Source organism: Bos mutus, chromosome 1 (assembly GCF_027580195.1).
Source record: "Bos mutus isolate GX-2022 chromosome 1, NWIPB_WYAK_1.1, whole genome shotgun sequence".
NCBI classification, from domain to species: Eukaryota; Metazoa; Chordata; class Mammalia; order Artiodactyla; family Bovidae; genus Bos; species Bos mutus.
Window position 1 is genome coordinate 106034991 of NC_091617.1, and position 15547 is coordinate 106050537.

At 34.9% G+C, this 15547-nt stretch overlaps 1 protein-coding gene and 1 pseudogene across 3 annotated transcripts in view; one reads left to right on the forward strand and one right to left on the reverse strand.

Annotated features, from left to right (window-relative positions):
* The window catches only part of IFT80 (intraflagellar transport 80), a 112628-nt gene that overhangs the window by 70065 nt on the left and 27016 nt on the right, over positions 1-15547 (forward strand). For all 3 annotated transcript variants that reach the window (XM_070374050.1, XM_070374043.1, XM_005904408.2), the window contains 5 exons: positions 4353-4516; positions 9972-10036; positions 11666-11801; positions 12204-12351; positions 13458-13629. In XM_070374050.1, coding sequence (XP_070230151.1) covers positions 4353-4516; positions 9972-10036; positions 11666-11801; positions 12204-12351; positions 13458-13629 — 685 coding nt within the window. The remainder of the gene's footprint in view (positions 1-4352; positions 4517-9971; positions 10037-11665; positions 11802-12203; positions 12352-13457; positions 13630-15547) is intronic.
* On the reverse strand, positions 847-2278 carry LOC102276672 (GTP-binding nuclear protein Ran-like; annotated as a pseudogene).

A 15547-nucleotide genomic window follows, 5' to 3' on the forward strand; every position in this document is an offset into this window, starting at 1 on the left:
AACTGTGGTGCTGGAGAAGACTCTTTAGAGTCCCTTGGACAGCAAGGAGATCAAACCAGTCAATCCTAAAGGAAATCAACCCTGAATAGCCATTGGAAGGACCGATGCTAAAGCTGAAACTATTAACACTTTGGCCTCCTGATATGAAGAGTCAACTCATTGGAAAAGACCTTGAAGCTGGGAAAGATTGAGGACAGAAGGAGGAGGGGGCAACAGAGGGTGGCCTCACTGACTCAGTGGACTTGAATCTGAGCAAACTCTGGGAGATAGTGAAGGATAGGGGAGCTTGGTGTGCTGCAGTCTGTGGGGTCACAACGAGTCAAACATGACTTAGGAACTGAACAAGAACAAAATACTAGAAAGTAAAATTGAGAGATTTAAAAGGTATCAATTTATTATAAATGATAAGAATAAACTTATTACAAGTAAACATCAGTAATGATGAGAGAATGACAGTGAAACAGGCAAATTACTATAACATAGTTTTGACCTCATTGTTCCCGTATTTTCTGTCTTGTATTTGTTTTAAAATACTGGTTGAAGTTCATTCATTTTATGAGGCACTACTAGGTTGTGATCTGGAGTTTGAAAAACAATATTCTCTACCAAGACTTTGTGTATACAGGACTGAGAAACTCTGGGCCAATTAACTGGAGTAAATTAGTAATAGCTATTACTCAGGAACCCACATTTTTCCATGAAAATGATCAATCAATCTGTAACGTACAGTCGTACCCTACTGAATCAGAGGTCAGAGTTAGAAAGTTAAACGTGATAAAACCAGGAATAAAGCATGAAAATATAATCTGCAATTACTTAAGATTGATACCCATGAAATCTTTTCACTAAAACCATTAATTACCTCATTCCTTTACTCACCACTTGGTAGCTCTTGAGAGTGTTATTATCAGGTTTTCTAGCCCATTTGTTGTTGTGTAGTTGCTAGATTGTGTCTGACTCTCTTGCAACCCTTATGTACCACAGCCTGCCAGGCTTCTCTGTCCATGGGATTTCCCAGGCAAGAATACTGGAGTGGATTGCTTTTTCCTACTCTGAGATATTTTCCCAAGCCAGGGATTGAACTTGTGTCTCCTGCATCTCCTGCATTGGCAGGCGGATTCATTACCACTGTGCTACCTGGGAAGCCCATAGCCTTCTACAAAGAGCCAGATAATGAATGCTGGTGGGCTATTAGAATCTGGCACAATGACAGGAAGAAAGTGACTGCTGGCAAGGGAGCATGGAGAAAAACTAATGGCACAGAGCCATTTTTTTTTTTAAACACAACTTTATTCTGATTTTAAACGAAAAGAAATAGGAATGACAGTAACAAACAAGATTCCACCTCTCAATATTGTCATGTGACTATAGCAGTCTTATATTTGAAACTCAAGGAGGAAACAACTGTGTTCTGAAACACCTAAATATGCAGGTCCAAAAAATGAGGGTATGTTTTTTTAAACTGCCATATTCACTCGAAAGCCCATCCATCTCCTCCCGTATCCAAAGATTAAACACATGTTCTTCTTAGCTATATAATAAAGTGGCAAACACACTGCATCACTGACATCACAGGACAGTTGCCTATAAAACTAGACTTCTGACACTGGGCCCCAGCTTCACTTTCTCACAGGTCATCATCTTCATCTGGGAGAGCAGTTGTCTAAGCAGCCTCTAAATCGTGCCCGTGCTGTGCTGCCAAGACTGGGGCCATGACCACCTCTGGCGGGGCAAGAGCAGGCATGGCAACAAACTCCAAGTTAGGGTCCTGATCACTTTTCTAGCAAACCAGAGGAAGGGCTTTTCAAAGTTGTAGTTACTTTTGGCAGAAATGTCATAGTACTGAAGATTCTTCTTTCAGTGGAAGACAGTTGACTTTTCCTTAACCTTTCTGTCCTTAATATCCACTTGGTTGCCACACAACACAATCGGGATGTTCTCACACACTCATACCAGATCTCTGTGCCAGTTAGGTGCATTCTTGTAAGTTAACTCTTGATGTTACATCAAACATTACAATGGCACACTGAGCTTGTATATAATAGCCATCTCTCAGTCCACCAAACTGCTCCTGACCAGCTGTATCCCATACACTGAACTTAATCGGTCCTCTGTTGGTATGGAACACGAAAGGATGGACCTTAACACCCAAGGTAGCCATATACTTCTTCTCAAATTCACCAGTCAGATGACATTTCATGAATGTAGTTTTTCCAGTACCACTATCACCAACCAAAACAAGTTTGAACTGAACTTGGGGTTCTCCTTGGGCAGCCATTTCAATGTTACTTCCAGAAGTGTCTCTGTGCCTGTCTGACTAAGGGCTGGAAAGATGGTGGAAGCATAGCACCAACATTCTCCTAAGTATCAAAGCTATCAGTTGCATAGTTGCTAAAGAGTATGATCATCATATTGATGACCCTGAGTGATCAAGAAAATAATTGTATCAGATTTTCTACCAACTGTTTAATGATATTGAACCAGTGATTGATTGATTGATTGATTGATATGGTTAATTTTGCAAATAAAAAGACATCTTTGCTAGTTAAAAGGTAAGATGTCAGCTATCTAAAAAACCATATTTTTGAAATTCTTTTTTACTTGAATAGTTCCAAATAAATTTATTTCTTTATACAGTATTTATAAATGCGTATTGAATATGCTCTTGGTAAAGTCATATGTTAATAGCGTAAATGATTAGATAATTAAAGAATATTTTATTTACTAACCATTGCTGGCCATATTTGTACATTAGAAATGTTTGCCCCTTGGAATAGTGTTTATTCACAGGAAGTTAAAACTTTAGTGTGTTGTTTAGAAGAGAAAATGCTTTTATTACTGAGACAAAAAAAGAATATATACTAGTATGATGTGTCACTTGTCAACATTAGCAAATATTGTTTTCATAATGTGTAAGGGCCAAATCCTTCAATTAAATAAGCCACGCAGCAGTACTCAAGTATTCATTTAATTCAAGTGTACATTTTTGGTGTTCATTATATACTAACTTTTGTTTGTCTTGATGTTTATTTCCTAATGGTTTCCACAGCAAAAAGGAACAGTTAGCAATTCTTGAATCAAGAAATAGTTCTGGGGAATTCCCTGGCCACCCAGTGGTTAGGATTTGGCTCTTTCACTGCTGAGGGCCCAGGTTCAATCCCCAGTTGGAGAACTAAGATACCATAAGCTGTGTGGTGTGATCCAAAAAAAAAAAAAGTTTTGAATCAAGGATATTAATAGCTTGAACATAAAGTTTTAAGAAGTCATAATATGTTCAGCTTTGAAGAAACAGACTCTCCAATATAGCAATAGTATGAGTGTAAATCAGTAAACCTTTTAAAGGGGAGTTTAACAACATATGTTAAATTTTTAAAAGTATATGCCCTTTGATCCAATTATTGCATTTTTAGGATTTATACTAAGGAAATAAGCGATGTAAACATACAGAGATGTGTATATACCTTAGACATTCTTTAAGAATGAATAATTTGAAATAAAATAAATGTCCATCAGGAAAGAGTTAATTAAGATCTATCCATACTTTGCCATAAGTTATCTCTACGGAGGTAAGAAGATTGCAAGAGATCTTTTAATTTCTCTGTATTATTTGAATTGTTTTTTTGTAATGTTCTTAAAAATTCAAAGGAAAAAATAGCAGCCATAAAATGTTTACATTTTGACTTAAAAAATAAACAACACAGGATACTATGCCTTTAACAGAGCTGTCATCACAGCAAATGAACCCAACTACTGATATTAAAAACAGATTTTTAGATATGAATACATTTATTCATGATTACTGTATTATTTTAAAATCAAAGCTTCTTATTTTAATAAATGCTCACTGTGATGTTAATTTTTAAGTCGTTTTCACTGTTTAGGACTCTGCCTAGTATTTAATCTAATACTGTAATTTAATGATCCTTAGCATAATCTTTAATTGTAAAATATGTGTTAATACTGCTTCATAAAACAAATAGAGTCTGTCATTAAAAGATTCACTGAATTGTAAATTACATGATTTTTTATTGCTTTTGTATAGATATGCTTCTTTAGGAAAGGAAATGAATTATAATATTAAAGGAATCAAAACTTTATAGGGTGGTGATTATGAACATTTTCATTTTTCTTTTCCTACCTCCATCAAAACACAAAAGCCTAGGAAACAAATCAGAACAACCAAGTGTTGATTTTTCAGGTTGTTTTTATATTTCGTTCTTTATATATCTATGTCTTATTATTGTTTTAATTGTAAGATTTAGATATTTCCAAAGCATAAAATATTTTCTAATATGAAAATGAAATTATAGTAAATCCTACTTGAGAATGCATCTTTATTCTGTATTTTTTAGACATTTTCTTCTTGTAGATGGTGGTGGTATCTATTTATATTCTTATGAAGGGCGCTTCCTTTCCTCTCCAAAATTTCCTGGAATGAGAACAGATATTCTAAATGCACAGACTGTCTCTCTGAGTAATGATACCATAGCAATAAAAGACAAAGCTGATGAAAAAAGTAAGTGCATTTTTATAATTTTCAATGAAATTTATTAAAATTTTCATCAATTGACTTTCATTTTCTCATCTATTAATATATTGACTTTATATGGAAGAATGATGAGCTAATTTGTCCTAATTTGTCCTAATCATGAATTCTAATTCTAATTTGTCCTAATCATGAATTAAAGAACTAAAGTTGTAGTATCATTTCCAGTTGATGGAACAAATAAATATTGTCACAACATCAAAGCTTAGTTGTAAGAAGTAAATCTATATATTCAGTAGCTGTTGGTATAGTTTTAATTCAAGACTGTGAGTCCTAAAAATGTATGTTAATTTTTAAGTTTATTGAAAGTATTTCCTTTTTCTTTATTTAGTAACATAGTAAATATTGTGCTTCATTGTACTATTTATTTTGCTTATGTATATTCATGTATTTTTTATACTTACATATTTTTAAACTAAAGAAGGAGAAAGTTACAAATAATTTTTGATTTTCATATAAAAATTTAGGCCACATTACTGTTTATAAATAAATTTAAGTATGTCAGGTGTTTTGGAATGCCACAGTATGAGTAAAACTTTTTTTAAGGCAATGCTGTATCATAACACGTATCCAACAAATAATATTGAGTGCTTCCTATGTGCCAAGTAGTCTTCTAGAAGTTGAGGATACAAAAGTGCATAAAAAAAAAACAAATAATCAAGCAAATACAGTCAACTAATGATACATGCTGTGAAGAAAATTAATGCAGGGTGAGGGCATAGAGAATTCTAGAGCTGGGACAGGGCAATGACTATAGGAAAAGAAATGCAATGGTGGGAATGATTGATATTTAAAAGGAACAAGGCTTTAGGACTAGGTCAACATGAACTAAGCAGAGTGAGATAGGAGAAGACACAAAGTTAGATAAGTAGCAGCCAGATCATGTAAAGACTTGGCCATGGTAAAGATGCTGGCATGAGAGAGTGAAGACAAGCATATTATCCTAAAATTTTTCCTGGGTGAATGAAAGATGGGGAATGAGGAAGTTTTGAGTAGGTCACACAAACCCAGAGTTCTGTTTTTGTCATGATAAGTTTAAATACTTTCTAGATGTTCAAGAGGGGTTGGAGAGGAAACAATGAAATAAACAAATCCAGGACTCAGGAGAGAGTTGGAGATGAGATATGAATCTGGGAGTCATTGATGTGTAGATGGTGCCATGGCATGATAAAGTCACCTAGAAAGTGAATATAGACAGAGAAGACCAGTGGCTGAGCGCATCAATATTTAGAAATGAGTAAGAGGAAAAAGAACTAGTGAGGTGAGAGTGAGAGTGAGGTATCCTTAAAGCCTAGTGGTAAGATACAGAATAATTGTTCTTCTCTGTTAATACATATTACTAAATATTCATTACTGTGACATGTTAAAAAAAGGTATGACCTGGCTGTTAATTTTGTTAGTTCATGGAACACCTAATTTTGGAGCTAGAAAACTGTCCCACTTTTAAATTTTCAGTACTTTAAGACAGCATCACCTCTCATTCTGATAGAAAAGATAATTCTCCTAAACAGAGCTATTCTCTAGTTTTATGCCTCTTTATGCCTCAGGCATTCTCTGAGAGAGGACATTTGGTAATTGTTTTGTTTTTAAAGGACTTCCTTCCTGTCTAAAAGAGAGTAAAGAGAATGAAATGAAATGAAATAAAGCAGAATCTAGACAGCAGACAGATTTAAGATGGGAGTGTAATTGTTAATAATTTGGAAGTCAGATTTTTGTCTTCAGTAAACTTAAATTTGAAAATCCCAGTGATCCCTATGAAGTTTCTATACTTTCCTTATTCAACATCACATATTTTAGATGGAAGCTATAATAAGGTATGTATGTTTCCAACTGAATATACCTTATTCTGAATTTTCCTATAGTTAATTCACATCTGAAACATATTTCATTATTATTTAAGCCATTGATAATTCATAGAATTTTAGAGCCAAAAAGAATTATGATTACTCAGCCATTAAAAAGAATACATTTGAATCAGTTCTAATGAGGTGGATGAAACTGGAGCCTATTATACAGAGTCAAGTAAGCCAGAAGGAAAAACACCAATACAGTATACTAACGCATATATATGGAATTTAGAAAGATGGTAACGATAACCCTGTATACGAGACAGCAAAAGAGACACTGACGTATAGAACAGTCTTATGGACTCTGTGGGAGAGGGAGAGGGTGGGAAGATAAGAAAAAAAAAAGAATTATGAACATTTTCAGAGTTATGGATTTACATGCAAATAAATTATGTTTTACTTACATAAACTTTATTGAACAAAATAATCATGTTATATCATCCTGCCATAAACAGAAAATTTTAAAAACTAAAACTTAAAGTATTGTAGAACTGATAGAAAAGTGAGAAGGAAAATAGTTTTCTTATGTTTAAAGAAACTAGTAATTACTGAAGGCTAGATAGAAGGCAGTGGCAACCCACTCCAGTACTCTTGCCTGGAAAATCCCATGGACGGAGGAGCCTGGTAGGCTGCAGTCCATGGGGTGGCTAAGTGTCGGACACAACTGAGCGACCTCACTTTCACTTTTCACTTTGATTCATTGGAGAAGGAAATGGCAACCCACTCTTGCCTGGAGAATCCCAGGGACGGGGGAGCCTAGTGGACTACCATCTATGGGGTCGCACAGAGTCGGACACGACTGAAACGGCTTAGCAGCAGCAGCAGCAGATAGAGATATACACTAACAATAGAAAGCACAATTGAAGTACCTGGAATCTTTAACCTGTAAAAATTTTCTTTCACGAGGACCATTCATGTATGAAATCAGTGGTTCCTTCCTGACTTGGGAGTTCCTTTACAGGCAGGATTCTTTGAACCAGGCCTAGTGGTCTTACGTTATAGTAGGTGCTCAATTAATGTGTGTTAAGTGCATTTGATTATGATTAAGGAGTAGAGGTACATATGATTAAGGTAGGTACTCTTTATGATTAAGGAGTAGGAGTATTGCTTTTAACTTGCTTATTCTCCTCATCCACCTTGCATGGATTCACTATGATGTCATTGTGAGCGATTCTTTGAAACGAAAGTCTGGGTAGAGGAAGGCGAAGTTAGAGAGCAGTTACTAAGGTTTAGAAGCAACTCTTTCAGCTCCCAGCTCCATAGTTGTCCAATCTGCCAGTTTCTGTTGCGTATTAAAATTAAAATACAGGTCCAGCCTCCCACTTCAGGTGGCCACTGAATCAGGGCCACCTCCAGTTGTGGAAATTAGACAAATTCATCCATACACCTCCAGCTGTTTATAATATGTGCAGTCAACAAAAGGATGGAAAACTTACTTTTTTTTAAAAGTTAGTTTATATAGCTATGAAAATAACTGGGCTTAGTTACACCCAAAGCATTTTTTAAAGTAGAAGTTAAATTTTTCTATTTTTGTTTCTATACTTAGTTAAAAATTCTATAACAGTATTTTTCTTTTTCATTTTTAACAGCTAGATTGGCAATTTTAGAACATAACTTATTGTGAAGACATGATTTTCTCTGTGAATATAGCCAGTGACCTCAAACTTAACATCCTAAGGTTTATTAACAGCTATAAATCAATATACTAAAAATATGATCCTCTGGAAATTAAATATGTTATACATATATTAGCAGTTTTATGATCTGTATAAATTGTCCAATTTTTTTTGCTGACTACTCGTGTCACTTCTGTCTTTTTGTAATTCTTTGTGTGTGTTCAGTTATATGAAATAACTCTATTGGAGATAAATCTTAAGCTGGAGTAATTTGGGAATTAAAGAGAATCACTAAAGCACTGACAGTCTTCAAAGAGCAAAAAGTAGTGGGCAATATCTCTGTCACTTATGACACTAGGAGAAACCTTTGATGAAACAGAGAAGGAGCAGAGGCAGCTTTTGTTCCTGGCTTCTTCAGTACATATCTCCAATAATTTTTACAACTTGGCCTACTCAGAATATCTGAGAAAGATAGGGTTGGAAATAGAGAACTTTGAATTATCATTTTTTAGATAATGATTGATGTCATGAAAATAATCCAGAAAAGTATATAGCATGAAAAGGTGACCTAAAACAAAACCTAGGAACAAGGATCACCAAAGAAGGAAGAACTAGCAAAAAGAGAATAAGCGATGGTCCAAAATAGGAAAGAATCAGGAGAAAACTTTTTGGTAGCGCACATAGGAGTTTCAAGAAAGGATGGTCAGGAGTATCCAGTGCTCCTGGGAGGTCAAGACTAAAAGTAGATTCTTGACTAAAAATAGACTCTGATTTGGCACCGTATGAGTCATTGATGATCCAGGCAAGAGCCTTTGCATCAGTGTAGTGAGGTTGAACATCAAGTTGCTCAGTGGTAAAGAATCCGCCTGAGACTCAGGTTCAGTACCTGGGTTGGGAAGATCCCCTGGAGGAGGAAATGGCAACCCACTCCAGTATTCTTGCCTCAAAAATCCCATGGACATGAGACAACAAAAGAGACACTGATGTATAGAACAATTTTTTGGACTGTGGGAGAGGGAGAGGGTGGGATGATTTGGGACAATGGCATTGAAACATGTGTAATATCATATATGAAACGAGTCGCCAGTCCAGGTTCGATGCACGATACTGGATGCTTGGGGCTGGTGCACTGGGACGACCCAGAGGGATGATATGAGGGAGGAGGGTTCAGGATGGGGAACACGTGTATACCTGTGGAGGATTCATGTTGATATATGTCAAAACCAATACAATATTGTAAAGTTAAAAAAAAAAAATCCCATGGACAGAGGAGTCTGGTGGGCTACAGTCCATAGGGTTGCAAAGAGTCAGGCGCGACTGAGCACACAAAAACCTATTTCAGGGAATTGAAAGTCCAAACTCTATAATCATATGCTTGGTCTTTCTGGTGACCCTATAGCTATCCTGAAGCTATCTAAGGAATCACCCAGATTCTCTCTATTAGCATAACAAAGACATTCCTGTGACTCAGAAAATTCCAAGGGTTGTGGAAGACCTGTGTCAGGAACCCAAGACAAAGACCACACAAATTATCACACAGTAGTGTACTGACCACAGGGAACTCATCACTACATAATTTCCTGGTAGTATAGTAGGCATTCAATACATCTTTCCTTTGTGAAATGATTGGGTTGTTATGTTGGTCTAAATCAGAGTTATGAAAATTACAAACTGCATCCAGATTTGGACTTGCCATTTTTGATCCTGTGGTACATTGATTCCATACCATTAATAATAATTCTAATTAGGGAATGTATATTTAGGAAGACGTGTTTGGTTCCACTGAGAAATATGACCTTATTACTAACTAGGAATTTGATGGCTGCTGCTCTTCAGTGCTGATAGGTATGCTGTGGTCCAAAGAGTTAAATAATTTCTCATTAGGATTATGATAGCTCCATAGAAATTTGCCAGTAAAAATTCTAATGTAATGTGGTAATTAATGCTTTACTTTTTTTCAAGTAATCTTCCTCTTTGAGGCATCAACTGGAAAACCAATGGGAGACGGGAAGTTTCTTTCTCATAAGGTGATGGATATTAGCTATGTTTAATGTAAATAGTTATTTACTTCTTTTCAAAATTAATGTTTTCAGACCTCCCTGGTAGTCCAGTGGTTAAGACTGCACGTCCATTGAAAGGAGCATGGGTTTGATCCCTAATTGGCAAAGTTCCATGTGCTGCATGGTGTGGCCAGAAAACAAAAATTAAAAACAAAACACTAGGAGCAAAATTAATGTTTTCATTTTAAGGAGGAAAACATGGAGATTAGTTTTATATTTAAAACCAGTGTAAATTCTTAGAGTATTTTGCCTAAAAATGTCCTAAAGACTAAGCACTATTAAATTCTGTAATGGAAAGCTATATATATGCAAATTAATGGAAAGAATCTGACATATGTTTTTGTTCAAGCTCTTTACTCCTTTTTTAAAAATTATTGTTTTATGTATTTTTGACTGTGCTCATTCTTCATTGCTGTGCACAGGCTTTCTCTAGTTAAGGCACATGGACTTCAGTAATTGCAGTGCATGGGCTCAGTAGTTGTGAGTTCGTTACCCCACAGCATGTGGATTCTTAGTTTCTGGACCAGGGATCGAACTCATGTCCCCTGCATTGGCAGGTGGATTTTTAACCACTGGACCACCAGAGAAGTCCCTCTTTACTGCTTTTCAATAAAATGTTCTATCTTGGTTAAACTTTTAGCACATATAGTATCAGTAAATAAAAATGTGTTTATACATCAATACAGCTTACACTTTTCCCATTGACCTGTTCTAGCCCTTTTTTTTAGGTTTTAAGACTGTAGTTAAACTGAAAAAAAAAAAATCCTGAATTGCGAGCTGTTTATTAGTTTCTGACTTTTAGCCTTAGAACAAATAAATGGCACCATTCCATTGAGTTATCCTCCAATAAGTGATATATTAGGGTTTAAAGATTTTTTAACTTTATTGTTCAGTGCTACTAGTGAAGTGTTACCCTGTTTTTATTGTCTCCTTTTTGTAATTATTAGTTGAATAACAAATACATTCAGTGGTTCAGACATGGAAAAGCAGTCAGTGAAAAACTATTCCTGCTGCACCTGTCAGTTTAGTTCCTTTCCGCCGAATAAGTAGCCATCATTATTAATCTCCTGTTACCCTTCCAGAGGTTTTTAGTGCATACATGGACAAAATGGGTATATGTTCCTTTCTCTTTCTTTTACAAAAAGATGACATATAAGTCTGCACTTTGCTTTTCTCATGCAGCATTCTATTTCTGGAAATTTTTCCATATCAATAGATAAAAGTACTTATGCAGTCCTTCTTCCTGCCATAAGTATAAAATTTTATGGACGTATCAAAATTTGTTTAACTTGTGCCCAAATGATGGACACAAATGGAAGTGTATTTCAGCTTATAGAGTTTAAAAGATTACATTATTTTATGATGTTCTAATGGGCATTTTTCCCTTGTAAATTAAAAAAGTAATTACACTTTAGCTTTTGAATTATTTGTATATTAGCAGTTAAGTTATTTAGCAGGGACATTTTACCATTATAAGTAGGTAAATGATATTTAATTGATCTTTAAATAAACATATGTTCTTGTAAGTAAATAATTAAAATAATCTGATGTAAATACTAAAACTAATCCAGAATTTTCATTCTTTCAAAATTTTAGAATGAAGTTTTGGAAATTGCCCTGGATCAAAAGGGACTCACCAATGATAGAAAAATTGCTTTCATTGATAAAAATAGAGATCTCTATATCACTTCAGTGAAACGATTTGGGAAGGAAGAACAGATTATCAAACTTGGTAAAATAATTGTAATACATTTAAATTTTTTATTATTTTCAGTATTCTTAGATCTACTCTTTATATTATACTAAATAGCTTGTTTGAATGAATCTGTGAATAATGCTTTGGTCTCCTAACATTTCTTAGCTATTTAATTCCATTTTGATAGCAAGTCTTTAGCTGCTGCAACTAAAGTGGCATTGAAAAAAAGACATGTAGATTGAAAATATAATGGTTCTGGGTAAAATGCTCAAATATTTCCATAAATTTTTATGTGAATTTTTGCACATGTTTTCACTATCATAAAATACTCATACCTACCAGCAGTTAGTTGGGGTCTTATGCATCAGCTAATTTTAAAGATATGTTTTTAATACTTATATAATGGAAATAATACATTAACATTCTTTTTAAAATAAGGAACAATGGTGCATACTTTGGCGTGGAGTGATACGTGCAATATCCTTTGTGGACTTCAAGATACTCGATTTACAGTGTGGTATTACCCCAATACGGTTTATGTGGACAGAGACATTTTGCCTAAAACATTATATGAAAGGGATGCAAGGTAACGTTTTACTGTGTGGGATTGTTTATTGTCATCAATAAAACCAACAGAGTGTTGTATTCTTGCTTCTAATTTCATTCCTACAAAATAATCTTTTATGTTACTTAGTTAATTAATAAATTATTCAGCTAAAGCTAATTTAATGAGATTTAAGTGACAGAATGAAGTTGAAAGTGTTGTATTGATGTAATACTATTTATTTATATGTTTCTTAAATGGATATAATTTTTTCTTATATGATTTTCAGGTTTACTGTTGTTTAATGGTAACTCAGGTAGTTTTTTCAATGTGGTGTAATTATTTTATTTTAGGCACTCAATATTTTTCCGTGATACACAATTTTATGACAGCCTTTACTCTTTCCCATTTTATCATTGACCTTGAGACTCTCAGAAATGTATGTCTCTCTAGAATTGAATTTTAAAATTGATATTAAATATAGAAAAAAATACATAAATTTATTAAAAAGTCTTTTTTTAAATTTTACATTCTTCAGAAAATCAAATGTATTTATATTCCTAAATTCTCTAAGAAATAGCAGGGAGATCTCTTATTCTTGGCAAACTAGAAATACAAAGGCTTCTCAACGCCAAATCTTAGTTTAACTTTCATATCTCTTTTGAGTTCATTTTTAATATTCAAGCTCACGTTAGCAAAACCAGAGAGGCATCATATAAAAAAATTAGTTAATGAAGAGAAGTTAGTCTCTTTACTTAAAATTCACCTCCTGTTATTATGAGAAAATAATCTTGGAATCAAATTTTTAATGTTTGCACTTTCAAAAGCTGAAGCCAAGTACTTTAATCATTTCTGTGATTTACCTTAATTCTTAGGAAAACAGATCATTTCAAATGCTTTTAGGCATAGTTGTCAAATATGTAATAATTTTTGTCATGTTAAAATGTTTGTATATTTTGCTCTAAGTGTACATAGCAAGTTAGATTCCAATATTTGTTTGAAGATATACATTCTCCCTGGAATTAACTTTCTTGGGGTGCATTTTGGAGATTGTAGATTTCATATGTATGTTGGGATCAGCTCCCAAATTTAAATTGTATGAAATTTTTTGCTCAGAATATAAATTGCATTTTGCCTTTTTTCAACAGTGAATTTAGTAAAAACCCCCATATTGTGAGTTTTGTTGGAAATCAAGTAACTATAAGAAGAGCTGATGGCTCTCTGGTTCACATCAGCATATCACCATATCCTGCTATTCTCCACGAATATGTAAGCAGTTCAAAATGGGAAGACGCTGTAAGACTTTGTCGTTTCGTTAAGGTACTTTACATTTCAGATCCACAATTGTATATATATTGTGTATTAGTTTATACAATATCTTTTTGCAAAATGATAAATCATAAGAGCTAAGAGTTGGAAAAATTGTAAACAAGATCACGTCTTTTTTTTTTAATAAGTGATGTCATGAGAGAGAGAGATAGATGTTGCTGTGTGATTTATTCTCTGAAGAAGCAAGCCGTTTCTTCTTTCTGGTACATATAAAAACCTTTCGTGGAACTTTATTTAAAAGTCAGATTCCCAGGTTCTAACCCCAAGGTTTAATTTATTAAATCTAGTGAGCCTGGACATATTTTTAAGTTCCTCAGATGATTTGTTATAGCTAAGGTTAAGAACCATTCACTACTTTAGATCAGCATTTTCCAACCTAGTTGAATTAAGTATTTTCTGAGCATATTTGACCACAGAACTATTTTGTTTTACATTGTTTAATTCTCTTAGAATACACTTTTGTAAAAGGACTTTTAGGTGGTTTTCCTTACAATGTGTTATTGATGACAGTCTGCTCTAATAGCATTGTCTGAAAACCTCACTTTTTCTCTAATTCCCTGCAGTTGCATTCTTTGACATCAAAAAGACTGGAGGGCTTATAACCTTGAGTTATCATTAATGTCTATCATAAGTTCAAAAATAAACCTTTTTTAATTAGAAATGAACATTTCACAAAAAATTTATTCAAAACTTACTCTATGTGTTATAACAGCATCAGTTCAGTTCAGTTCAGTCGCTCAGTCGTGTCCGACTCTTTGCGACCCCATGATTGCAGCACGTCAGGCCTCCTTGTCCATCACCAACTCCCGGAGTTCACTCAGACTCAAGTCCATCGAGTTGGTGATGCCATCCAGCCATCTCATCCTCTGTTGTCCCCTTCTTCTCCTGCCCCCAATCCCTCCCAGTATCAGGGTCTTTTCCAATGAGTCAACTCTTCACATGAGGTGGCCAAAGTACTGAAGTTTCAGCTTAACATCATTCCTTCCAAAGAAATCCCAGGGCTGATCTCCTTCAGAATGGACTGGTTGGATCTCCTTGCAGTCCAAGGGACTCTCAAGAGTCTTCTCCAACACCACAGTTCAAAAGCATCAATTCTTCAGCGCTCAGCTTTCTTCACAGTCCAACTCTCACATCCATACATAACCACAGGAAAAACCATAGCCTTGACTAGATGGACCTTTGTTAGCAAAGTAATGTCTCTGCTTTTCAATATGCTATCTAGGTTGGTCATAACTTTTCTTCCAAGGAGTAAGCGTCTTTTAATTTCATGGCTGCAGTCACCATCTGCAGTGATTTTGGAGCCCCAAAAATAAGATCTGACACTGTTTCCCCATCTATTTCCCATGAAGTGATGGGACCAGATGCCATGATCTTCATTTTCTGAATGTTGAGCTTTAGCCAACTTTTTCACTCTCCTCTTTGACTTTCATCAAGAGGCTTTTTAGTTCCTCTTCACTTTCTGCCATAAGGGTGGTGTCATCTGCATATCTGAGGTTATTGGTATTTCTCCTGGCAATCTTGATTCCAGCTTGTGCTTCTTCCAGCCCAGCATTTCTCATGATGTACTCTGCATAGAAGTTAAATAAGCAGGGTGACAATACACAGCCTTGACGTATTCCTTTTCCTATTTGGAACCAGTCTGTTGTTCCATGTCCAGTTCTAACTGTTGCTTCCTGACCTGCATACAGGTTTCTCAAGAGGCAGGTCAGTTGGTCTGATATTCCCATCTCTTTAAGAATTTTCCACAGTTTATTGTGACCCACACAGTCAAAGGCTTTGGCATAGTCAATAAAGCAGAAATAGATGTTTTTCTGGAACTCTCTTGCTTTTCCGATGATCCAGCAGATGTTGGCACTTTGATCTCTGGTTTCTCTGCCTTTTCTAAAACCAGCTTGAACATCTGGAAGTT